The 27,159-nt window shown below is 41.4% G+C and overlaps 1 protein-coding gene across 2 annotated transcripts; it reads right to left on the reverse strand.

Moving 5' to 3' along the window:
* Positions 1-1,979: 1,979 nt before the first annotated feature.
* Positions 1,980-26,664, reverse strand: HABP4 (hyaluronan binding protein 4). 2 transcript variants are annotated; one of them, XM_074953142.1, is made up of 8 exons: positions 26,178-26,664; positions 15,269-15,419; positions 14,143-14,304; positions 13,881-13,952; positions 12,323-12,406; positions 6,505-6,676; positions 4,236-4,418; positions 1,980-2,852 (listed from the first exon to the last, which is right to left on the reverse strand). In XM_074953142.1, the coding sequence occupies exons 1-8, from the start codon at positions 26,479-26,481 to the stop codon at positions 2,796-2,798; spliced, it is 1,185 nt and encodes a 394-aa protein (XP_074809243.1). In that variant the 5' UTR covers positions 26,482-26,664; the 3' UTR covers positions 1,980-2,795. The 2 variants fall into 2 exon arrangements, with proteins under 2 accessions (XP_074809243.1, XP_074809244.1); XM_074953143.1 differs by lacking the exon at positions 13,881-13,952 and having other exon boundaries at positions 1,981-2,852; positions 26,178-26,663.
* Positions 26,665-27,159: the final 495 nt, after the last annotated feature.

Here is a 27,159-nt window from a genome sequence, read left to right on the forward strand (position 1 = left end):
GTAGGGTTTATGTACATATACTGTCAGCTGTAAATTTATATTGGAGAAGGCAAGGTCAAAGAATGGAGCATCGGTGTAGTCATGAAATGAGCCAAAAAATTAAATGATTAAGTCAAGAGGGTTGGATTTTGTAGTTTCTGGACCCTTTGCCACTGTTCATAAACAGGAAAAAATATATATAATAATTTTGAAAAACTAAATCAATGCTGGCAGCAGGAAGGACTCTAGAAACAAATAACTGTTCTCCAGTATCAGAACTGTGGAAGTGGGAGTTAAATGAATTAATCATTAATTTTTCAGGGCTATGATTCCATCGCACCTTTAGAAAAATAATTTTAGACCTAATGCAATTGTTCAAAGATAGTGAAAAAAATAATTCCAAATTACAGTCATAGCCCTTTGGGTTTTGGTTACATGAGCTTGCATGTGCTAAGCAGGTTCCAACATAATTAGAAGTTTGATGGTAGACCTCAAAGAAAAACTCAGCTGCTATAAGGAAAGTGAGGTTGATATAGTAGGTTGAATCTGCCATGCACCATACTGAACCCATTCCCAAGATGGAGCAGTGCTGCTGTCAGAAGAGATGAAAATTCAAGGTCTCAGCTGGGAGTCCTCATTAGCATGCCCACTGTAATTTCTATAACAGTTTTTATTCTGTGTCTCATGATCAGGTTCCTATTAGGTATATATTCTGCCTGCTTAAAATCTTCCTTCTAGGTGCTTACAATGTGTCATTTTCTGGCCCAAACCTCTGCATAAAATTACTGTAGGATGTTAAACAGCTTTCACTGCTGCCATTGGAACACACCAGTGAAGCAGAAAGCGATCCCAGGTCTCTCAGTGGGCTTCCTCCACAGACTGGATTTTCAGCCCTGCTGCAAGTCCTCCAGCAGAGAACACCTCAGTCTCTGAAGCAATCTGTTTGTGGGGAAGGGAGTGACAGTCAGCCTTTCACACCTGTTGCATGTGATGAGGAAAGTCTCCTTCCTAGGCATGTGGAGCAGCGAGTGTTCCCCTTCCACTGGAGAAGGAGTGGGAGCTGGCTCAGGAGTCAGTGCTGATCAGCTCTGCAGCTCTATTTCTAGTAGTCTCAACTCTTCACCCAAACTTGTGTGTTCCAGTGGTTTACAGCCTGCGTATGAAAGTCTGGTCTCAGGCAAAGTTCTGCTGATGTTTCAGAGCTCAGAAGAAAAGATTTTCAACTTTTGAACTCAACATAAATGGGCCCCGAGTATCAGGACTTTGCTTTGCCAGTGGAAAGCGTTGCTGAAACAAGAACCCTGGGTTTAGCAGGCCAATGCTCAAACCACTGAGCTATCCCTCCCTGGCTCTTACTCTGCCACAAGTACACACTAATTATGCTTTTGAGAATTCTCACCCTGCTACCTGCTCTCTTCAAATGCTGATAGATTTTACTTCATGCCTTGCCTTGTTCTGTTGCTGTTAGACATGCAAGGAATGGGGAGCACGAAGGAAGAAAATTGCATGAGCGTGCAGTAAGAGTGGGTAGGAAAGGAACCCAGCCTCTGCAGGAATTCAAAGGCTTTTTCTCTGTGCCTCAGAAGCAGCAACCAGAGGTGGCTGGTGGCAGCTGCTCCTGTTGGCCACTAATGAGCCCCTCTTCCGATTTCCTTCCCTTCCCTTGCAATCAGTGTCCAAACACCTACTCTGCTCCAATGCCGCTTTAACAATTTATGTTCCTCTTGCAGCTCATATTTAAGTCTTTGCAATAGTTGTGTGGAAAAAAAAAGGAAGGGATCACTTAGTACCCAACTTGGGCAGCCACAGTCAGATCTCTTATCCTTGGCATTAAAGCAAAGCCCAATCTCCTCCTCTACCCACATGAGTCAGTAAACTTATAAAGTCTTAGAATTTACTTTAATGGGAGCAACTGCCAAAAGCTGGAGTTGCTTCTTAAAGCAGAGTTTTCTACAGCAAGGGATGGAACCAGAAAACATTTCAATTCACATTCAGCTCTTCCACATACAAGAAGTTGTGGTTAGGACCTGGCTATTCTACGGTACACAAGTAGGATTTCCATTTCTCACTCTCTACTAAAGGAGGACATTTAAAAAAATTGGAAGTGTAAATGTGCCACAGAGAAGTTTTAAATTTAAATCTCTCCTACATTGTCGAGATTGTTTTCGTACTGAAAACAGCAAACGGTTTTGGGGGAGCAAGCAAGGTAGAGCTGTAAGAGAAATGCAAATTGATATTCAGACTACAGTGAAGTAGAAGCAGTCACACTTTGCTACTCCAATACCAAGGAACAATGAAGTGAGTGATAAGCACCTCACACCCAAACCAATTAGCAGTTTTCTTTATTTGTCAACTTATGAAAATTGCGGTATAACTGCTTAAAATATGCAAAGGTACATTTCACTCAATGGAGTAGGGAAAGCAGCTTTCAAGTGTCTACAAGGGTTTGCTACAGATTTCCAATAGCAGACCATGTTGTACAGCTTACATTTCACTGTGCTTTCATGGAAAATTCTAAATAATCTCTATATACACATTTTTAACACTGTACTGTTGAACTTTATTGAAATCCCTTGAGTATAATACCATAAGCCTTCACACAGTTATCCCAATAGGAGGTGCTGGAATCTGTTGCAAGATCCCAGTTCACTGATATCTCCAGAGCCCCCTTCCCTCATTACCACAGAAGTGCAATCATTTCACACAAGAAAAAAAAAATCCGTTTTTCCTTCAGACTCAGATGATCCTTTTCCACAGCAACATAAAACTGGTCTCTTCACAGCTACTTTGAGATGCTGTCATTCAGGACAGTTCTTTCAGGCTAAAGCAGGAAAATCCTCAGGGTCATCAGGATTTGGAGCAATGATTTGTGTCTGCAAAAGGGGGAAGTAAGTTTAGAAAAATACACATATCAGGGACACATCTGGAGTCTCCAATCTAACTCAGAACTAGTTCCATTTTATTTATTTGCTAAATTACATTAAGAGGCACTTAATGCTTATTTCTAAACGGTTTTGCATCCATCACTATTTCTACGCAGGTACTAGACTTGTACCCGTCACTGTGGTATGGGTATAGTGACTGTAGGAGAAGTGACATTTTCCTGATACTTCAGGTTCTTGCTACTGGAAATCTATAGACAGACACAGGAAGCAGTTCACCATTCAAAGTGAATGAGAAGTTATTTTAAACATTGAAAAACTGAAGAGTTAATTTTTAGTTGTGTGCAAAAAGCTACAGTGATGCACACTTGATTTACTAGAGATTTTCAGAATGTAGCTTTACCGAACAAAAGCACCAGAGGGATTAATTCCATGTCCCTTTTAAAGTTCCAAACTTTAGATGTGGCTAAGTATTTTATCCTTGCTGAACTGAAAGAACTATGGGGATTTTACAAAAAAAAAAAAAAAAAGACCCCCCCCCAAAAAAAACCAACCCACCCACAACAACAATCCCCCATATTTGTTCACCTTCAAGCAGTATAGGGTTGCTACCAGCCCAGGTATCCCCAGGACTGTCCCTTTTTTGAGGTAGCTCCCACAGGAAATCTGTATGGCTGCTCAGCACACACTGCCAGCTGCCCAGTTTTATGGGCTCAGGATCATCCCACATGTTCTGGTTTTCATACCTCAACAGTAGCAACCCTTGGCAGATAGAACGGCTTCTTTCACAGTTGGTATGAGAATGGTTTTGAGTATGTTAAATCAGGGGATTCAATGGAAAGTGGCAGGTACTATGATCATTAATAGTTATATTATGTTTGTTTTGAAACAATTTACCATATCTGACTTGTCATTTATTTAATAGAGGGTTGTACCTCCTGTGTCTTAACCTGCAGGGTCAAACATGCAACATTTATTAACTTCACTCTTGGTAGCTAGAGGAAGTATTAGAATCTTATTACACAGTAATTTTGCTTGAAGGCTACAGCCTTTAGTAATTTTAAGTGCAGAGTTATTTCCCTGATTTTATCAGAATTCTTTTCAGAAACTGGAAGTTACTTCTCCTATACTACTCCTTCCAGCTCTCATAAGAGTGACCTGAACTTTGACCTTTGAACATAAACTCTTCACAAATAAAAAACGGTATCTGCAATCTGAATTGAAATCTCATCACATATAGCAACATACTATGGACTGAAAGCCTGGTAAAGTATTGTAAGCAAAACACTAACAAGTCCTCAGCAAAAAAAAATTAAAAAAAAAATCTCAAATTCTCATGTCATTTAGAAATGTATAGCCACAAAATCAAATTACCACCACTTCTGGTCTAGGCCCAGTATCTTCAACTCTTTTGACACGTCCACGACCTCCTCGTGTTCCTCTGGCTCCACGCCCAGGACGAGGAAGATTCCCAAAGTTAATGTCCAGCTGAGAAGTTATATCATTAGCTGCTTTTCGGAAGATGTGGGAGTCATCCTCAAAATCCTCCTTTAACATCTAAAAGTGAATTTATCTGCAATTAGCATGCTGCTCAGAGCTTCAAAAAAAAAAAAAAGTTACTATATTACAAACCAAATAGCACACCAGTAAAGTAGACTTCCTGGATAGCCAGGAGCCCTTAAGTTTTGTGTGGCAGTGGGGGTAAGAAGGGAGACTATGACAGCTCCTCCATTTTCAGGCTAGCTCTACACTAGCTTGGGAGCAATTAAGCATAAGCACACAGGAAACTGCTATGCTAGCTCTATACCACCAAAGAACTCCCACACTCAGAAAATTCTCTGTGGCAAGATCTCGACAGTTCCAGAGGGACCACACAATCTGGCCCAAGGCATTTACTCATGAGATACCTTCTAGGGGAGGTCTGGAAAGGAATAAGAGTCGAACACTAAAATTTACTTTTCAATTGCTACCACTGATCCATTCCAGTATTGTCCTTGCTATAGTTATAGCTCTAGCGTTACTGTAGCGGGCAACAATTTTTAGCATTAAATATAGCTAGCATACTAAAATAATATTTTCCAAAATAGCCTTTACAATTTCCCCATGTTTATTCCCCCCCTCACCCACCACTGTTCCTCAGACATTCTTGTCAACTGCTGGAAATGGCCCACCTTGATCATCACTACAAAAGGTTTTCCCCCCCCTGCTATCCTGCTGGTAATAACTCACCTTAAGTGATCACTCTCGTTACAGTGTGTATGATGATAACACCCATTGTTTCATGTTCTCTATGTCTATAAATCTCCCCACTGTATTTTCCACTGAATCCATCTGATGAAGTGAGCTGTAGCTCATGAAAGCTTATGCTCAAATAAATTTGTTAGTCTCCAAGGTGCCACAAGTACTCCTTTGCTTTTTGCGAATACACTGGTAGTGCATGGTAGTGCTACAAAGGTACAGCAAATCATATTCCCCATGTACCCATTCTGATGTCTAATAGATTGCCCATGTTAAGCAATATTTGTACCAGACAAGTCACTACTCCTCTAGGGCCCGTTTCTTGCCATACTAGGGCCCCTTTACACTGCTGGCCATAAAGTCTACTCAGGAGTAAAATAAAATGTAAGGCACATTCTTCAGATCCTGTGAAAGACGGGTCCTAAACTCAGCAGGCTTGTAACTGGGGGAAGTCTAAAGCCATGCTAAAGGAACACAAATGTAGGATTGTAAACAGCCTACTAAGTACAATCTGCCCAATAAATTATCACAGTCCAACAATGACCAACATATGCTGAACCAATTTTTTAATTCAGATTCTCAGTGTGTAAGGGTCCCAGTCAAGGATCAAGCCCCCACCATCATGCCAGATACTGAACAGACACAGCGACTTCCCTTACCTGAAAAGCTTACAGTCTAAGTAGGCAAGAATCTATGGTAGAAATCTGGTTCCACTGACAACAGTGGGGCCCAAGATTTCACCCTATACCTTTAGTTATAACAGCTTAGTGGCTCTGAGCAGAAAAAGAGTTATGGAAAATAAAACACGCTCTCCTGGATCACTTTAAGAAGCAGAACCAGAGTCCTCATAAAAATCGTTCAGATGTTCTCAAGTGGTTCAGCGATAACTGTGTTGTGATAGTGACCAGATTCAGGACAACTTGGTATGCTGATGATGCTGGGAAACTGAATTTCCAGTATACACAGATAAAAATTCATTAGTAAAGCGATAAGTAAGCTAAACACTGGGTGTATCAAAATGTGATTCAAAGTTAAAATATAAAACATTTAGTTCACTAGTGTTCACTAGTGCCTACAATTCAGTTAACAAAATTGTACATGAGGTGGCATAGGCAAGGAGACAGACTTCAATCTCCTAAAAGCCATAAAGTAAGCAGAACTGAAACTTAACTTGGACTAAATACAACTTGATAGGTCAAGCGTTCCATGCTCATAATACAAAAGGGATGCCTGGAGACTGGACAAAATGAATCTGATGGGTTTTTTTGCACACTATTACAGCAGCTTGAAATATGAATATTTATTTCCAGTTTGTTCAGAATCTGTTTTAATATAGGAGACAGTGTCCTAACCCTGGATCTCCAGGTAGAAAGCAGAATTTAGAGAATTCTAAAGCAATGCTTACATCATCTCTATACTTTGACTTGTGAATCACCACTGCTTTGGAAGGAACAGTGGATTCTGGCTTCCGGATGTTGAATTCAGGCTTTGGTCGACTCTGTTGCTGCAGATTTTTCCACTCATCTAACGTCATTTCTTGAGCTGCTACTTCTTCCACTGGCTCCCCTTCAGCAACTCTAAAGGTTTATAGTTGTAAAGTAAAAACCATTAGCTTTGACATCCAGGAAGAACAAAAAAACCTGAAGTAAGACTACTTTGCTAAGTACAGTATTCTGAATGCTTCAGATTCTCTGCCATCTCTGAATTGTATTTGAAGACCTTCAATACTAAAGAAAATACACCTGAAGCATAGACCCGGTTTGGCCAATGTATCTAGAACGTCCGGGAAGATGCCAGTAGGAGAACACTTCTTTTTGTATGTTACTATTCCTGATGTCCAATTTGTGTCCATTTATTCTTTTACGTAGGGACTGTCCTGTTTGGCCAATGTACCTGGCAGAGGGGCATAGCTGGCACATGATGGCATATATAACATTAGTAGACGTGCAGATGAATGCGCCTCTGATGGTGTGGCTGATGTGGTTGGGTCCTCTGATGGTGTAGCTAGAGTAGATACGGGGACAGAGTAGGCAACGAGGTTTGCTACAGGGATTGGTTCCTGGGTTAGTGTTTCTGTGGTGTGGAGTTGCTGGTGAGTATTTGCTTCAGGTTGGGGGGCTGTCTGTAAGCGAGGACTGGCCTGTCTCCCAAGGTCTGGGAGAAGGAGGGATCTATAACCTATCCTGGAAAACTAACACCAGCAACTACACACCATACCACAGAAACACTAACCCAGGAACCAATCCCTGTAGCAAACCCTGTTGCCTACTCTGTCCCCATATCTACTCTAGCGACACCATCAGGGGCTCATTCACCTGCACGTCTACTAATGTTATATATGCCATCATGTGCCAGCACTTCCCCTCTGCCAGGTACATTGGCCAAACCGGACAGTCCCTATGTAAAAGAATAAATGGAAACAAATTGGACATCAGGAATGGTAACATACAAAAGCCAGTAGGAGAACACTTCTACCTTCCTGGACATTCTAGAACAGATTTAAAAGTAGCTGTACTTGAACAAAAAAACTTCAGAAACAGACTTCAAAAAGAAACAGCAGAACTAATATTCATTTGCAAATTTAAAACCATTAATCTGGGCTTGAATAGGGACTGGGAGTGGCTGGCTCATTACAAAAGCAGCTTTGCCTCTCCTGGAACTGACACCTCCTCATCATCTATTATTGGGAGTGGACTATAGCCACCCTGATCGAATTGGCCCTGTCAACACTGGTTCTCCACCTGTGAGATAACTCCCTTCTCTTCATGTGTCAGTATATTTATGCCTGCATCTGTAATTTTCACTCCATGCATCTGAAGAAGTGGGGTTTTTACCCATGAAAGCTTATGCTCAAATAAATCTTAGTCTTTAAGGTGCTACCAGACTCCTTGTTGTTTTTGTGGATATAGACTAACACGGCTACCCCCATATACATTGTGCACACTGAAGGTCTACTTGAAAGGATGTTGTTCGTACTGTTACTTTATCCTCCTGCTCTCCACTCCTACCCATTTATTTTATCCAGCTGTTGAATGTTTTCATTAACTGAAGTTATAAGCTCCTGAGTGCAGGGATTGACCATTACAACATGTTTGCACAATACCTTGCAGAGTCCCGGAGTGGGGCCTCACGGCAGGACTGTAATAAAATAAGTTTGTAATTCCATTAGTTTGGTATCCTTGTATACATTTAAGAGACTTTTAGTAATGCTGCACATTGCTTTCCAATTCTGCTTCAGTTTCTCTTTTCTTTTTTTTGGATATAGCCCTTTACTAAGCATTAGTTTAAAGTGTCTTTTCCTCTTGGTTGCAGAGAGATTGCTTTGTTTGAATGAACAGTAGTATACAGAAGGGGGTGCGGCCGGAATCACAAACATATCTGCCTTCATAGCACATTACCAGTTATAAAAGTAGCCAGAGACAAACCTTAAGAGATGGTAAACACTAAAAACATGGGTTAGTTTGGTGACAGCAAAAGTTTTATTTACTTTACCTTCAACTGAAAAGGTTCAACCTACATTGTGTAACTAGCTGATGGGGGGGGGGGGTGTCAGAAAACCACAACAACAATATATTTTAGTGCCAAAATTAAGGTTAAAATTAAGACAATTAGCCAAAGGATTAAGAAAAAAGGTTAATCAAGCTAATAAGTGGTTCCAGAAGACCAACAACTCCGATAGGTGAGACATTCAACACTATCAGCTTAGCAAACAAAACTGAGAAATATATTGAATGAAATGCTAATGAGGATTTGGCTAAACCTATAGATTAGCTTTATAGAGCTATTAAAATGGTAGCTAGATAAACAGATCAGCAAACTAGATGATGGGAATTGAAGGTTTCCTGAAGAAAGAATGATCAGAAGGAAATGTAGAACCACTAGTGGTAAACAATTGTGAATTTATTAGGTGCCAGAGAACTGAAAAAGGACAGATTTAATACCAAGAGTAAGTAGCAGATCAAGGAAATAAGTCTAATCTCAATAAGAGGTAAAATAAGAAAATAGAGAAATATCTGTAATTACTACTATCTACTACTCAAAAAAATGCTTTAACAAGTTCCTAAACCAAGTGTGCAGACAAGCCCCATAGAAGTCTTCCAGGTAATTGTAAAAATGCGACTATCTTTATAGTTTAATATATTAATGACATCCTGGAACATGTTCATACTACAGCATGCCTATAGCTTATTAGTGTGCACACTATGTTAGGAGAGGCTGCAAACAAAAAGAAGCTAGAAAAGAACCTAGACAATTCAAAAATACGGGCAAATAGAACTAAGATAAGGTCACACTTCGATAAATAGAAGATAAACTATGCTGCCTGGCATCAGCATAAAAATGAAAGCTGAAGAACAGTAACATGGACAAGGATCTAGTGATAATGGCAGAAAAGTTATATACAGGCTTGCAGTGCAATACTGTTAAAAGCCTCCCAGGTTATTAAATGCAAGACCAGGAAAGTAACAATAGTTCTTCAGCATCACAAATGCTATACCCAATTTCTGGGGTCTTTTTCCTAAAAGGATCAGTTCTAATAAACTGAGAAGGGAAGCAATGACTAAATAGAGCTTTCAGATGACACTTGAAACTGAGTGCCTGACTGCATGTGGTCATTAAAAGGCAGCTGGAATCACTGAACTCAAGAAGCCAAAATTACCTATTTATGTCTGGGAAGGTTAAAGCTATTTTGGGGCCCCTGTTGAGTTGAGTTGAGTTGCCTATCCAGGAGGCCTCTGTTGCTACTGCACTACCTCCAAGAGAACGGGGAGCATGAGACACACAGGAGTCCCAAAACAACTCAAGTCATTTTAAACAGACTAAAACTAGGTTTCAGAGTAGCAGCCGTGTTAGTCTGTATCCGCAAAAAGAAAAAGGAGTACTTGTGGCACCTTAGAGACTAACAAATTTATTTGAGCATAAGCTTTCGTGAGCTACAGCTCATTTAATCGGACTCAGACGTTCTTGTCAACTGCTGGAAATGACCCACCTTGATTATCACTACAAAAGGTCTCTCCCGCCCCCGCCGGGAATAGCTCACCTTACCTGATCACTCTCGTTACAGTGTGTATGGTAACACCCATTGTTTCATGTTCTCTGTGTATTAACCTCCCCACTGTATTTTCCACTGAATGCATCCGATGAAGTGAGCTGTAGCTCACGAAAGCTTCTGCTCAAATAAATATGTTAGTCTCTAAGGTGCTACAAGTCCTCCTTTTCTTTATTCTATTCAACTAACTCCTGCTTCTGAACAGCAAAGGTCATAAATAAAGACACTGTCCCAGTCTGACTTTGTGCAAGAGTGTAGGTGTTAGCAGATGTTCTGAATAAATTCAATCCCTAATTACATATTCTGCCTCTATTAGTTATGGCATTACTTGCTCTTCTAAAGTGTGGGCTCATTGTGCTGTTATCTTCCACCAGAGGTAGCCACAATGAGGCCCCTATATTTAATACGTATTTAGTTTGAACACAACTTTGAGAATTCTCAGGATGAGAGTCATTTACATTGAAGTAAGATACCATACGAAAGTGTGCCTTTCACAGAACATTTGCATATACAGCTATCTTCCAGATTGCTGTGGACTTCTCCTACATCTAAACTCTTTGAGGAGGAAAGTTTCTAGCCTTCCTGTCTGCAAGGAAAGCCTTAGCAGGGTAAGTAAATACAGATTGACTCTGCAGAGAAGAGTCTGAAATAGCAACAGAGTTATAAGCTCACACATTTAATAGTTTCATAATTAAAAGCCAACTGGATTTGCCCACTACAGTTGGGTGTACTTTTCATGTCTCTATGTTCAATAGAGAACTGAGGTTAGAACACATGTACTTACAAAGAAAGAGCTAGGACAGCTGGATTTGATTTTAATTTCAACTACCATGAAGAGGAAAATTATGTGAGACTCTGAAATATGACCCAGGACACTCAAGTAAAAAGGCTTAACTGCTATTTTTATTTAGCTCTGTTAAAGTGGTACAGTGCATACATAAGAATTAAGTTCTATGCAGACTACCTTCACTGCCCACATGATTTAAGTCTGCTGAAAACTAAGTTTCTGGAAACTTAACATTCTTAATTCAAGTTTGTTCAAGAGACTCTCCTTGCCACCAGTTACTTTAAACCATTGAGTAACCCAAATATGTTAATTGCATAGTTGAAAAATTAGGTCAACTTAGAATCTTTTAAAATATCTCCAACTTTAAACATGAATGTACATAAAATCATAGTGAAGTGGCTGGCAATAGCTAGATGCCTTCAACTTTTGTCTAATGGCTTACCCAAACACAATCAGTTAGATTCTTCCCAACTTCAAACGTAAAGGAATGTTGGCTGAAATGTTACTCCTTACTTTGATGTCACCACCCCTTCACTACAAGTTATTTGTGTTGGTAGTGTTCAAGTTGGAGATATCTAAAAACAGTTGAGTTGATCTAATTTTAACTTGATAATTAAGATCTTTTGAAGCAAAATTAATTTTCACATTTGGACACTGATCAGAACCAATGACTGAATATCAGGATGCAAACATCCATCTCAATTTACCTTAGTTTTAAGGAACAATGCAACTCTCTTTCCAAGCAGTCATTTTTTTAAAATTGGGTTTGGAGGAGGAAGACCCACTCTTGGCCCCATATGAATCTCAAGGGAGAAGTTCCTGTTGTATAGGAGACACCTTTGATTGACTAATTCATAAGGGAATTTTCTGTTACTGTATTTCAATCATATCATCACTATGTGGTTCCACAAGAGGGGTTGCTTTACAAGATGTCTGTTGTAATATTTCTAAAAATAAACTGGGAACTAGAACACGTTATATCAGTTATATTCCTAGTAGGGTTTAAGAGTAACTTAGAGAGCACTCTCTCTCTTACTTAAATACAAGTTTATATGTTACAGAAATTTATCATCTAAGTTACTGAGCTAGAGGGTTTTGTTTCTTTTTTAAACAGGTCAATAGTGCCACTACTTAGAATTAGTATGTATGTATTATAGCATCTGAAGGCCTCAGCTGGGATTGGAGCCCCATTTTGCTAGGAAACAAACTTTTCTGTAGGTATATATTTCCATTTTAAAACATATATGGTGCCAAATGTCTGCTAAGTGCTTTACAGACACATTGAAAGGCATGGTCTTGGAACGTCTCCCTATACGAAATCAAGAACATTGGCACTGGCCAGTTATTTCGTTTGCATTTTAGAATTAAGATATTCAAGGCAGACTGTACTTGGTCAGAGGTTCTCCTTCAGGTGCCCCTTGGTGATCCTCTGTTTCTGCAGTATCTTCCACTGGAGCAGTCTGTTCCATCTCACTGCAAAAATAGAAAAGCCACCACATATCTAGGTCATCTGAAAGCTTACAGATCAATAGACCCCATTCTTTGTAAATGTGCATATTTCACGACCAACTGAAGATAGTACCCTTTCTGGAATTGTCTAGATCAGAACTTTTCTGTGATCATAAGAATTCCCCATCTACTGATCACCCAAAAACCACAAAAAACCATTAAATGAGACTAGTTTAGTGTGCTAGTAATACAAGATTATACAGTGGGAAGCACTGGAAATCCTTCGCTGGAGGAAGTGGTATCCACAAATATGTGAAAGCCAGAAGTGTGCATGTTCTCGAAACGAGAAAATCAGACCTAATGCGTTTACATGAATTTTCTAGAATCATATATATCTGCCTCACCATCTTGCGGCCCCGATTTCCACAAGTTAGTTGTGTGCTGTGTAATATGTAGTATGCCCTAATAAGCTTTAAATTTGATTTTTAAGTTTCAATAGGTGTTCCCTTGTTTTATGAGAAAAGGTAATCTCGAAATACCCAACTGACCTTTTCTATACCATTTCATATATCTAGTTTCATTTTTAATTCATTTTTATTGACTTTCAACAGCACTTGGAATGCCCAGATGACCTACATACTTTTGAGAGACACACAAGGTAAGTGAGGTAATATCTTTTATTGGACCAATTTCTATTGAAAGTTTTACCTTAAGACTTTAAGATTACCCAACTGATTTATTGTAAATTACAACTAACTCTACTCTATCTCCCATTTTTAACCCTTGAAAAACTTATTTTAAGTTCAAATTATAAAAATATGCATTTGTGAGCTATTAAGGTGTTTATATATGAAGACGTAGCACTTTATTTAGACAACGCAATGAGTAAGAATATAATTTAATGGCCATACAGAGACTGCTATAAATTAGAAGTTTTGCCTCCCTTCTCCCCACGGTAAGCCAGTTCAGGAGGACCCAGACAAGCAACTTAGTCCTGCTATGTCCCCTTGGAGGAAAGCTGTCTTATGTAGTTACCAGAATAATATTTAGTTGAAATAGCAACACACCTCTAACTGTGTCAAGGGGTAGAAAAGGCAGCTTCTGGTCCTGTTTCTAGTTCAAGGCAATTTCAAACAGAACCAGATAAAGAGTACAGAACAATTTTTAAGACCTAGATACTTGTTAGCATTGTAGAATTCTCTTTAAAATTTACACAGGCCAGTCACAGTGCCCAAGCCCACCATTTACTAAAATAGGAAAGCGAAGTATTTCACTCTAGACAAAAGATGACTTGACCTTAGGCAAATAGATACTTGGAAGCCTGCAATAAATGAAGAATCTCCTTCAGGCTACGATCTACTCAGTAAGCATGAGCAAAGGGGCCATAACAGTTAAAGACATGGTGAATGGATAAAGCTTGAAATAAAGGCAACTGTGACCAAGCCTATTACTTTACAGAAATTATTATAAACTAGAATGGGCACAAATTTGCATATACCTCAGATCATCTTTAACTGTTCCCCAGTTCCGAGCTCCACTTCCACCCCTTTTGTCTTCTGTTCTGATTCCTCTAGAGACAGAAACAGTATTCTTCAAATTAAGAAATTCCTCCCTCATTGATGTACCAAACCAAAAGCAGTATTAAATTGTTGAATATATTCCTTTCCCACTCCAACCCTTCAAAAAGATATTGAAATGTTTGAGGTGTGTGTTTCTTACCAATATATTAGATGAGAGCAGTATATACACAAAGCACTTACATTTTATCACTCCCACTCTGTCTTTCAAATTCCCGTTTCCCTCTTTGGTCATAGCCATTAAGACTTCTGTTCATCCCACCACCTCTTCCTCGGCTTCGCATTCCACCTCTTCCTCCCCCACGACCTCTCATTGGTCTTTCCCGGTCAAATCTGTCAACTGGCCTGAAAGACAAGGAAGATTTCTAGTCAGACTACTTCTACATAAAAGTTAATAGGGGAAAATCTGGTGTCATAGGGATGCTTTAGTGTAGTTGTGATAATCAAAAAAAAAAAAAAAAAAATCAATCAATCAATTATACTCACTATTTCTAGAAGTTTTTAGATCACATCTTACACTACACTGATCTTATGCCCAGACTGGTGCTCTTTGTCAGGATTAAAAACAGACAGAAGCTAAATGTGAGCAGAGTTTAAGGTCCGCATTCTTTTATCCTTATGTCAGTAATAGTGACTGTATTGTTTGCTTTTTTCTAATTATTAGGCACTATTACTGCCCTCATATGTTAGATTTGCATGTAGCAGGGTGTATACCAGGACTATAAGAGGAGTTCTAGTACAAACCACCACACACAAACACAGCCATTGCTGACAACAAGCATTGACGAGTTGTACATCTATTATTTTTAGCTACGAGCTAGTTGTATGCATTAGGGCAGAGGTATTTCATGGAGATACAATAAGTGAGCATTGCCACAGAATTTAAGGCTTAACGGAATTTGGTCTCATTTTGCTTCAGAGTCTATGGGACCTAGATGTACAATTACTTAAAATCTGGTTGGTGATGTTAATACTCTCATGCTGAAGTCATGAAATATTAAGTACTATATGGCAGACACTGAAACCAGACTTTTAAACCAATTGTTTAATGACCAAAAAAGCTTGTATTATTCCATTAGAAATGTAACAGACATGAAGACACCAGACCCGTACAACATTCTGACTACTGTATAAATACAGGATAATTTACTGGAGAACCGATAGATTCTTTGTCATATCAGTCTTTATACAGCCAAAACTGGGCTACCACACTACTACTAGGTGCTAACTAAATAGTACTCCATAAAAGCCTCTCTGGACACCAAACCCTTCATTGAGGGCCACCTTGCATCTTCTTAGAAATACATACTTTTCTACTGTGAACTCCACTTGTCTCTCCTTTTCATAGGGACGGTATTCCCTAAAAGATGGTCTCCATTCAGCTTTGTCTTGTTTTACCTCCGTTCCCCTGTTATCATTCCATCCTTGTTGTTCTCCCCTTTTAGGAGCTCGCTTCTGACCTGCACACAAAAAAATTGTGAAGAGTCTAAGCATAAGCAGCATTAATAGATTTAGTTGCAATTACCGGTCTACAGGCTCAAAAGAGAGGACTATGCCACCATACAGTCCTCTAATTTTGCACTCCTACCAAGTTAGTATAGGCCAAGCTGGTATTTGTTGGCCAAGCTGTGGTTAAGGTTGCCTAACACTTCTTACGATAAAAGACCATATTTTCTGTTGCTTATAAGTCCAAACTTTAGCCATTCAGGTTGAAATTACCATGCCAGGCATCTGCCCCAGGCTGAAAATTCTGAAGTGTTTTGGCTAACATAGTGCAGCCATTTCAGAAAACAAGATTAGGGAAAATACCTCATTTTGCTTATGTTAAAAAAAATATTAAAGGAACTATATCTCCTTTTGTGGGCACCCAGACAGCAAAATGGCAGAACAGAGCGACTGGAACACAGAGGGATGAGGAATGGGCAGAGGGGGAGCAAGGCTGCTGCAGGAGCCAGAGGATGGGGAACAGGAGTCAGGGAGCTGGATGTAAATAGGAACACAGGGGGACAAAAAACAGGCAGATTTATACGCCTTAGAACATATTCTGCCACAACCTGCAATTGAACCCAGGAGTCCTCAGTGTCTACATTCCTCTACAATCAGTAAACAGATGTGAAAACCACTGACAAAGTGTCATCCCTTTCTAGTGGTGGTCCATAGAGAGTGACAATTACTACTGCTGTATGCAGTGTTGTTGTTGACATGTTCGTCCCAGGATATTAGAGAGACAAGATGGGTGAGGTATCTTTTATTGGACCAACAGCTACTGGTGTGAAAGACAAGCTTTCGAGCTTACACAGAGCTGAAGCGGAAACTATGTGAAAGCTTCTCTCTCATGCCAACAGCAGTTGGTCCAATAAAAGATATTACCTCACCCATCTTTACTCTAATTATACTGCTATCAGTTACTCCGTTAGTTTAAATGGAAGAAGTCTGTGTAATGGACCTAACCTGCTGATGAAACATGTGGGTGTGATTATGATGCCATACGATTAAACAAAAACTGATTTTTGTTTTCTAAATTAGGAAATTACATGACAGTATGTAAAGGTTGCAAAGCCAAGCACTCAGGAAATGGCAGAACTGAGGTTGCCCAAGCAATCATAATTTGCTCTCCTTTTATGTATGCACCACGATACAGTCTTTAAATTACATGATCCCATACTATTTTTCTCATAGGACCCCTACCTTACTCAGTGCAGAATGCATGACGCTCTAGAAATGAATAAAGCTGTTGTATATAGGATCACTGCCTTAATTGTGGCAGAAGTTTGAAGGTGTGTAGTGAATGAGGCAGGCGATCACAGAAAGCGAAAGGATGGCCTTGTAGTTAATGCCACCTTGGAGAAATGATTTCTATCCCTGCCTCTGCCACTGAATTCCAATGAGTTAACGGGCAAGTCACTTCAACCAAACTTTTTACAGTTAGCCACTAGTGGTGTCTTTTTTGAGTGCCCAAAACGTGACTGAAGGCCCAGATACACAGATGTGTTGAACACACAAATGCAACTGAAGTCAATGGAAGATGAGTTCTGGATATATGAAGAGCTATAAAAACCCTAAGTAATATTAAAACAAATCAGAGCATAGGTGTTTCAAGTTGAGCCTCCAAAATTAGTGGTCACTTGGCAATTTTGGCCTCTTTGTTTCAGTATCCACATTTTATAGATGAGGGAACTAATACAACCACTGAATCTAACCTGGATGTCGTGAGGATGAATTCATTAATCTTTATGAAGTATTCAGATACCATGGGGAGAGCTGTGACACATGGCCAGAAAGGGTTAAGCGGCTCACAGGCTAATTGACCCAGGTTCAACCTTTAGAGACATGTTAGAAGAGTATGTAAATGGTAATTAGGGCCATTCCATGTTAAATCTGCTAGAACTTTGAAATTCAAACCTGTACTGTTTGAGAATTAGAGGTGATACTAATGTATGTGTTTACTTATATCTTGTTAGATGTTAGCCATGTAAACAGACAGTTCCTGTCTATTACTATAGCTATTGACTCAGAAATCAAAAGGGAATATTAATGTTTAGATGAATCTTGGGTGAAAATGTCAGTCTATGTGTCTGTCTGAAGTTTGTGATAAACTGTATATGAACTGCTTAATGAATAATTACCTTATGTTAACCATGTTATTCATTACCAGTGATGTTTAGGAAACAGAAGGTTACTGCAAAAGCCTATTGTTCAAGAGGCTGCTAGAAAACTATATAAAAGACTCTTCGGACCTGATCCTTTGATCTCAGATCTTGATGCTTTATGCAGGGGAAGCTTGAGTCCATAAGACTGAGATCTTCAGTCCCACCTGGATAGCAGTGAATATGAACACTGAACTATGACCTATGGACTAATTCTGAAAACTCTTTGCAACTACAAAGCTCACCATCTCTACCATGAAACCGATATCAGAACTGTACTCATGTCTGCATTTATATTGATCTTTTAAGAAATACTCACTCACTCTTCTTTTTAAATAAATTTTAGTTTAGTTAAGAAGAATTGGCTGTAAGCATGTATTTGGGTAAGATCTGGAGTATTCGTTAACTTGGAAAGTAATGTGTCCAATCCTTTAGGATTGGTAGAACTTTCATATTTGACTTGGCTGCCTGGGAGGGAGCCCAAAGGCTGGACTGCTCTAAGGGAACTGTGTTTTTATTTCTGGGTAATCAGTAAGGTATTATAGAAGCTGTTGTTTTGTGCTAGATTTATCAAGCCAAGTATTGGAATATCCACCAGCTTTGAGGATTGTCTGCCCCATTCTTTGGGGTTTGCCCTAATTGAGTAACCTCAGTGTGGCCACCGCCAGGACCCTGGTCACAAGGGCACTATAGAAACACACAGAAAATAATGGGTTAAGTGTAGGGTTTGCATGACAAGTGTTAAACAACAACTGGGGATGAATCAATGAATGAGGCAGAGGACCTGTGGAAAAGGTCATATATGATCATGTAATTCAGGACTTTCACAACACATGTACAGGAGGGGCCTGAATTCAAGTTCCACAGGCAACATCTTCATCAATTGTGGCTTATTTAAGCTATTCACATATCCCTCACTAACTTCCACTTTCTCACTTTTGGGCAGCTAATGTATGCCACAGAAATTTATGGGATTTTGAGAGTTCACTCAACCTTCCATAAAGGAAATATAATGCAGGTCACTACACTGAAAATTACTATCCCAGCTTAAATTGAAAACTCCAAACAGGTTAGCCTTAGAGCAAACATTTTATGTAGTATCGTTCCTACAGAACTGGAAACTAAAGCAATTTAAAAACTGTATATAAATCATTCTGCCCATTACTGAAGTGCAGCCAACAAATTATATACAACCTTATTTAAAACAGTAAGTGAAGAACACTACTGATTTGAAACCAAAGAGGAAAACATAGATATGCAGAATATATTTAATAATGTTTAAATGTGACCAGAAGCTGAGGTTAACATCCATAATCTAGTCCAAATTGGTTGCTAACATTACATAAGACAAGTGATCAGAGCCACACTATTACATCCCATCTAACAGAGCAATTCCATCATCAAAATTAACACAGGGCCCCATATACATGATTATGACCATATAAATTGTCCTGCCCATATAGCTCAATTTGCCACAAAAATGAAAACAGATTCTTAAACAGTTAAAAACTTAGCACAACTAAGAAAAAGTCTCTAGCTTTGTGTTATGAAGGTTAGCTGTCAAAATGTTAACTGATATTGTGATATTTGCATGAGTATGCAGGCAGATCAAAACAACTAGCCATGAATGGGGTCAGCTGACCCATTCATCCCACTGGGCTACTGACATTGAAGCCTAATGATAAGACTGTCAACACTTTTCTTCAAAAATAGTCAGCAGTGGAAAAAGCTACGTCAAGCTAACATACTTCACTGCTCTTGCATGTAGTAACAGATACTGAGAATGAGTAGTGGGGCAGCTAGTTGCTGTAAAAAAAAAAAAAAAAAAAGGAATTAAAAACACACTGACTAAAGCCTTAAATGCCTTGTGGTTATCAAAACACAAAACCAACATCCACACTTAATAGGTGTCCCAACCCCTTCCCATCCAAATATTCCCTACACAGTTGCCAAAACATCCAGCTATCATACCTCTCCCTCCTTACCCCCCAAGTCTTGAGTGCTGTTTATTTTCAATATAAAAATTGTGGCACACAAAATTGAAAGTTTTGGGAGACCTCAAAATACAATGAATTTAAACTTCAAAACAAGGTTACTGTCCTAATTGACTAGAATTGGGAATGGGAGATGGTGCTCTATAATTCAAAAGGTCACGGACATAAGATATGGCACCATACAGGAAATTGATTCATTAATGACTCAGGGAGAAGTACGGTTGTAACCAACAGAATTTGCTTTTCATTTTTCCCTTCAAAAGACTAGGAAAGTGCATAAAAACACCATTTTTTATATCTATTTCATACAATATAAACACAATGAACTAAATGGAGATAGACTTCCACCTTGTGATCTTGTGCTTTCAATATGCCAGCATTTTGTAACAGAATCACCTACAGCAGCAGGTTCCCCCTGTACAGCCTCATGCCCATATATCTGGAATAATTATACTGAAGTTAGTCATTAAAAGAAGAGAGACACTGTGGTTTTCACAGCTATCATCATGATATAGGATTCTTCAAAACATTCAGTGTCTTACTATCCACTAAAATGGTGGATGATAATACAATTAATCTTTTAGCAATCAGGGATGATGTCCAAACTACACCATCTCCAAAATGTACATGCTAAAGATGGGAAACAAATCACCTAAAATGTTCATAATAGGCTTAGAGACAAACTGAACAAAGCTTTTTATTACTGCAGGATCAGCAACTTTTATTTGCCTGGACTGTAGAAAATGCAAGCTCTGCATTTCACTGGGCCCTTTCAATAAAGAGCTGGCAAATGCAATTTGATGACTGTTTTAAGAATGGGTGAGTTGAACTAACATCAAGGAGACAATTACAAAAGCTATAATACCTACATTCCATACCCCTCCCCTTACCCTACCACACACAAAAGCAGCTCAAAGACCAAAGAACAAGGCATTTGCAAACAGTAAACATCCACCACTATTCTGAAAGAGCAAGGAAGCACCAGAACCTTGGTAGTCTGAAGAATAGAGGTCTATTTTAAAAAAAGGTAAGGTCAATTAAATACGACAATGGTACTGCTCTTATTATTACTGTCTCATCTAATTAACAACAAAGCCTAGGGAGAGCGTATTCTGGATTCAAAAAGATTTAATATTGAGCTGTGCAAGGCCAACACCTAACAGACAACTGGACTTATGACTTCCATTTGCTTGACAAACTGCTCACTTTCAGATGAGCTCCATGATTAAGTGGATACTCGCTTAGGAATAAAAGTTGAGAACCAGTCAAGACAAAGAAAAAAAGGCAGATGATTAACAGTAATATGCAAATACAACAAAACCTCCATTCAAACCACACAAAAACATTATATTGAATAATATTACATAGAACTATTGAGCAGAGCCTGACAGAGGGACAGTATTACTAGTTGAAGATCTGAAGTCACAGAATGTCTAAACGAGTGAAATTCAAATCTTTCTGAAAAATGCTGAATGTTTATATTCAGGTTTTACATGTTGCAAGGAACAGCTCTTAACTAGCAATTTTTTTCTAGTCAAAGTAACCCATAACGAAATAACTTAGACCAAGCTACTATAATGAAAATTGCACAATTGTACTTTAACTCTAATACCAGAATCAGTCTTGGCTGTTCAAGTACTTAAGCTTTTAATTTCCAAAGAGTCTAGTAACAAGTCCCTTGAAGTCTATTACAAGACAATTCAAGAAAGCACCTCACTTATCTTTAAAATAAAGCTGTACCCTTCAACACATGTGGGGATCATTAGAGAACTCTACAGTTTTGACAAATTCAGCCTGCAAGGAGTTTAACAAGCTCTTGCGTATTTTTTTCTGCCAGATTGGTGATGCTCTGGATCCTGTACTGGGTCCAGCAGGATGCTTTCAGTCAAACCGCATCCAGGAAAGGCTCCTAAGAATTCTAATTGCTTTTTAGGGACAATTTTAGACTTTTTGTAGTTTATCATGAACCCTAAGGTTAGGAACACCCCGATGTTGATATAGATCAGTCATCGAAAACTCTTCAGAGTAGTGTCCTTTATCAGTCAATTGTTCAATTAAGATACCATATGCCCTTCCTGCCTATGCAGATATGCTTGATGGTAGTTGTGGCCTTTCATGAAAGCATATGAAGCCAACACCCTCCCAGAAGACAAGTCACAAAACTGGTAGCAATGTTCCTCAAGTGCAAATCAGATTATGGCTGTATATATGCGCACAGAAATACTTCCTGAGCACTGAAATTAAGTCCAGAGCACTTGGACTTAATTGTCAGCTGCCTTGCTTTTGCATAGAAGAGGCATGGCCACTCTCAGAGTGACCATCTTCAACTTCTCTTTGACAACATACTGATTTAGTTCCCTGAAATCTAGGGTGGGCCAGAGATCTTTTGTCATTTTGATTAGCAGGAAATATCTGGAACAACTAATCACACACCCCCTGCTGCCTTTTTCCTCTTTTGTCTGGTGGCAGGGCTTGATGGCTGTCTGCCAGAAAAAGATTGGCTTTCTGGCAACAGGTCTTCTGGATGTTGAGGCAGCAGAGAGCATTCAGGGGCAAAGTAGGGAGAAAAGATACTTTGACAGGCTTCTGAAAACCTGATCACGTCCCACTGATTGTTGATCAGGACCCATGCATCTAAGGTGACTGGAGTACAGCAGGAGATAAAAAGCTCATCTGCCTCAAACAGGATGGTCCTGGCACTGAGTCCTCTCAATCATGGAGGTTATAAGATTCTCCTCCCCTGCCCTCCAAAAATAAAGGAAAGTAGGAAACGTATGATCATCCTCTGTGGAGGTCCTCAACAGTGGATATATTTGGAATCACTGCTGTGGCCTCAGACACTGGTGCACCTCCTGTGGCATGTAACAGTCTAGTCTCCTGTGGGCTGTAGTATCTTGGTCTAATTTCATTTGTTGTTCTAGTGTGCAGGTGCTGATGGTCTGTGGAAGTCAGACTAGATTATCTGCTGGTCCCTTCTGGTCTATGGCTCTGGCTCATCTGAGCTCAAATAGCAGCCCTCTGATCTTCAACCCTCAGTCTCACCCAAAAATCTGTAAAGAGTTTAAGTAATAAAGACTTGGAGCACTAATAATGCCTTGCAAAGCACAGTCTGCACCATAATCTCTGGTGCAAGAGGCTGATGTCTAACATGGAGCTTCCTGTACCACGAGCACCAAATCCCAGGGTGCAATGTTAGGCTGCAGGGTGCGAGAAAAACTGTACTATTAGTAGGGCCCTACCAAATTCACAGCTGTGAAAATCACAAACTGGGAAAATCAAATCTACACCGTGAAATCTAGCCAGTGGAGAGCCAGGGGCACCCCATCAAGGGCTCCTACTGTTTGCTGGGTTCCAGCTGGTAGTCTGCAGACTGGGGAGGCATGGGACTTCCTCTTCCCCCGCATAGTCAGGCTCAGTGGGGAGATCATACCCAACTCCAGGTACCTCCCCTGGCTGCAAGAAGCTCAGCGGCTGTGCTGCCTTCAGACCTGGACTCTGAAGGCAACAGCAGCAGAGCTACCTGCAGCGAAGAGAGGCACCCAAAGTTGGGTATGATCTCCCTCCCTGCCCCAAGATTGGCCATGCAGGGGAAGAGGAAAGCCTGGCTGAGACTAGCAACTAGGAGCCCACAGCTGGGGCTTTCCCAGCAACTTAGGGAAGATCAGACCCACCTCTGAGAACCTCCTTCAGCTGCAGGAAGCACAGTGGAAAGAGGAAGTCCCATCTCTCTCCAGCCCAGCCAGGATTAGTAGCTGGACCCCTGCATGGTAGGCACCCCCAGCTGCATGGGGGAGATCAGACCCACCTCCACGAGCCTCTTCCGGCTGCAGGATGCTCCATGGCTGCTGATTTCAGAGTGCAGCTCTGAAGGCAGTGCAGAAGCGATGGTGGTAATCCTGCATGGCCCCTACAACAGCTTTGTAACCCCCCACCCCACTACTTACTTTTGGGTCAGGATCCCCCGGTTACATCATCATGAAATTTCAGATGAAAACATCTGAAAACGTTAAATTGACTAATTTTTAAAACCCTCGGGCTGTGAAATGGACCAAAATTGACCCTGATTTTGGTAGGGCCCTAACTATTAGCTTCATGGCAACCTTGCACAGGACTAGTCGTGAACAGGCATCCCCTTCTGTTACTTGTACATGAATGACTGTGGGAGAGAGTCTAGAGGCTACGAGGCAGATATCGAGCAGTGGGGTGTTGCTAGCCACTCCTCAGTAACTCCTCCCTCTTTGGAAGAGATGGTCTCATCCTGTGACCTGAAGAGCAGTACCAATGACCACAAATGCCTGGTAGGGCCTTCAGCTTTGAAGATGACATTACCAGCTACTTTGATAGAAACGCTGCCCTGCCAGATTTAATAGAGAAGAGTTGGGCCTGCCCTGTTTAAGCAGCTCTCGTACCAAATCTTAGCACTCAGCAGTCTTGACCAACTCAAAGTTTTAGCTTCAAGGGATTATCCTTCAAAGTAGTCAAAGCCATCTTGGTGCCATTCTCACTGTAATCTCTCTGAGGTTCTACTGATGCTTCATTGGTGCTCAAGGGGACATTGGCCCCCAGAGCATTTTGGTCAATTTCAAGGCAGACAGTGCAACAAACATGGTCATGGGTCTTCAACACTGTTCCACCACAGACAGGGTTTGATGTTGCAGAATGGCTTTCCTTCCTCATTTGATGTCATACTTGAAAAGAAAACAACTGAAAAGAGGGATTTTGTTGTTTATCCTTGACTCGAATTATGCTACAGCACCAATGCAGGCATGAAATAAACAGATCTGATTTCACAAAGCAGGTGCTGCTGTGCTCTTGAAAAGTCTGAGTCAGCTCTCTAGCACCTCAGGTGTTGATGCTCCAAAAGGACAATCTTGGGAGCTTCAAAGAAATGTGGGGAAACTGCATAATACTAAACACTGGCCAAAACACATGCTGAAACACTGAGAAGACAAACACCACACAGAACCACCCCACGGTGTTCAGTTTACCAACCCCTCAATCAACTACTACAGTGCTCCAAAATACAAAGAATCCATTGCAATATCTAGAACCAGACATACAATATTTACATTTGCACAGCTCACTTTGTACTGGAAACAAACCACAGCCATGGTAAGCCTGTATCTAAAGTTGTTCCATACGTAAAGTGCTCAGGTACTAAAGTACTGAAAGCAGTATAAGAACCTATATATAAAAGAATAGTGAACTTTCAGATGCACACTGTTCTGGCAGGAATTCTGCAACACTGGACTTAAAAACAGAAGTGACATCCTGGCTCCATTAAGCTGTTCACATTCAACTGATGTTATATATCTGCAGTCTGATTATAGGATCCACAAATGCTTGTGGTCAACTTCGTTGTTTAGTAACACTAGCCCTAGTCTTCTAAATCACTTTATAGACATCAGTAGTTTCTGATTTTTTTATTAAATTAGATCCTTAAATCACTTGAGCTGTGTTTCATCATCATCCAGGCTTACCTCCAAAATGCTAAAAAGTAAAGACAACCAAAATGAATGCTCAATCTCAATGTCACTATTCTCCTAAATTATTTTGGCTCATAAACTTGAAACAGTTTTACCTCTACTTATTTTATTTTCAGTGCTATGAGAGTAGTTTCACTGAATTTCTACCAGATTTCAGAGTAGCAGCCGTGTTAGTCTGTATTCACAAAAAGAAAAGGAGTACTTGTGGCACCTTAGAGACTGAGCACTCTAGCCTTCAACAAAGAGTGGACTTACTTATAAAATATAAAGGGTTAAAGTCATACCACCACAGTTTAGTCTGTGCATCTGATTAGCTGCTGTCTACACAATTTTCATGTTCAGAACATGAAAATAAAAACATTAAAAGTATAAACGCAATTGTACACAGATTTTAGCCCTAGCTGGTTCACCTACTGCTGAACAATGGTATAACTTCATTTCCAACCTCATTGTTTTAATGCTGAAACAAGATAATCATTTCATCATGTATTTAGACTTAAATGTAACCTCTTTAAAGTCAGAACCAGCTGATCCCAAGTTCTTTAGATCTCATTCATCAAGAGGTGATTGGAGAAGAAAAGCCTGGGGAAGATAAGAGACAGCGAGGGAGGGAGAAGCCAGTCCTGTGGTTCGGGTCAGGCAGGGCTGGAAGTCAGGCAGTGTGTTGTAGGCAGCTCGCCAGACTCACTAGGCGACATGGGCCCAGTCGCTTAGCCCGCGTGCGGAACGGGAGGACGCGGACTCCTGCCTACCTGCAGTCGCTGAACCCGGCAACGCGTTGAACCATTCTCAGAAAGTCAATGGCCAAGCGCTTCCCACCCTCTCCCGGCCAGGGCAGCACCCCAGGCTCACAGCTACTCTCAGAGAGACTCCCCGCGTTCAGCTAGACGCTGCCCAGCACAGGGCCAGGCGGTAGCCGCTGCCAGCCCCAGCCCTGAGCAGCAGGAACCCGCCGCTCCGCCCGCCCGCCCACGCAGCTCGCGCGTCCTGGCCCGCCGCCCAGCCGGCCCCAGTACTTTCCGCCCCCCCAGGGAAGAGCTCAACTGCCTCCCGCCGGCCGCGGTGTACGCGGGCCGCTCCGCTCTCCGTACCTGGCTGCGGCGGGGCTCCGGGCGCCGCGGGGCTCTCGGGCTGCAGGACCTTGCGCTCTTTCTGGGACTCCCTCTTGCCGGCGGCGGGGCCGGGTCTCTGGCCGGGGCCGGGTTTCCTGCCGCCAGCGGCGGCCGCCGCCTCATCGCGCTTCCTACGCTGCTGCTGGCGGCGCTCGGCCTCGCGCAGGACGTCGAAGGGGTCGGACTCATCGTCCAGCAGCTGGTGGAAACGGTTGGCGACGGCGCAGCCGAAGCTCTCCTGCATGGCGGCGGCCACCGGGCTGCCCAGCGCCCCCTTCATCATCGCCGCGGCCGCCCCGCCACCTCCGGGCGGCGACAGCTGCGGGCGCTACCAGCGCGCAGGGCGAACCCAACCCGCGCGGCAGGGGGAACGGGGAACGAGCGCAGAGCCGAGCCCGGCTCAGCAGGGCCCAGACAACCACGCCATCGCCGCTCGACCCTTCCCTACACCCCGAGAGAGCGCCGAGGCCCCACCAAAGCACTAGCACCCCTCGCGGCCCGCGCTCCCAACCAATCAACGCCTTCAGCCGCGCCCCCTCCGAGCTCAGGCAACCAATACCAGCCACGGCAAGCTCTAGCAACCAATCAACACATTTGGTCCAACCTGCTGCGTGCCGTGGAAGCCAATCAAATCCGTAGGATGCTCGCCAGTCAATCACACGCCACCGACCAATGAAGTCTAGCGACTATGTCGTCGCTGCAGGTAGTTTCTCCTCAGCGGCTCCATTTAACCATTTTACCCCCGCCCCCGTGGTAAATCGTCTTATTAATTATTTATAACGTTTTTAATTATTCATGAGCAGATGTGGCTCGGAAGGGGCTGGGGCTGGACAGGCAAGGACTGGTCTGAGCACAGCCAGAGTGTGGTTGGGGGGGTGCATGGCATGGAGTGGCTTTCCGTGGCCCCATCTCTAAGGCATGGTGTACACCTAAAACCGAGGGGCGGGGGGGGAACAAACTT

Source organism: Natator depressus, chromosome 5 (assembly GCF_965152275.1).
Source record: "Natator depressus isolate rNatDep1 chromosome 5, rNatDep2.hap1, whole genome shotgun sequence".
Classification (NCBI taxonomy): Eukaryota; Metazoa; Chordata; order Testudines; family Cheloniidae; genus Natator; species Natator depressus.

Bases quoted from the DNA above. Each gene is read 5' to 3' on its own strand.
- HABP4 (XM_074953142.1), bottom strand. From the start codon at position 26,481: ATGATGAAGGGGGCGCTGGGCAGCCCGGTGGCCGCCGCCATGCAGGAG. The intron at 13,953-14,142 runs GTAAGTGCTTTG...TTCTGTCTCTAG, and splicing joins CAGAGTGGGAGTGATAAAAT to AGGAATCAGAACAGAAGACA. The intron at 4,419-6,504 runs GTAAGCATTGCT...ATTCACTTTTAG, and splicing joins AGTCAAAGTATAGAGATGAT to ATGTTAAAGGAGGATTTTGA.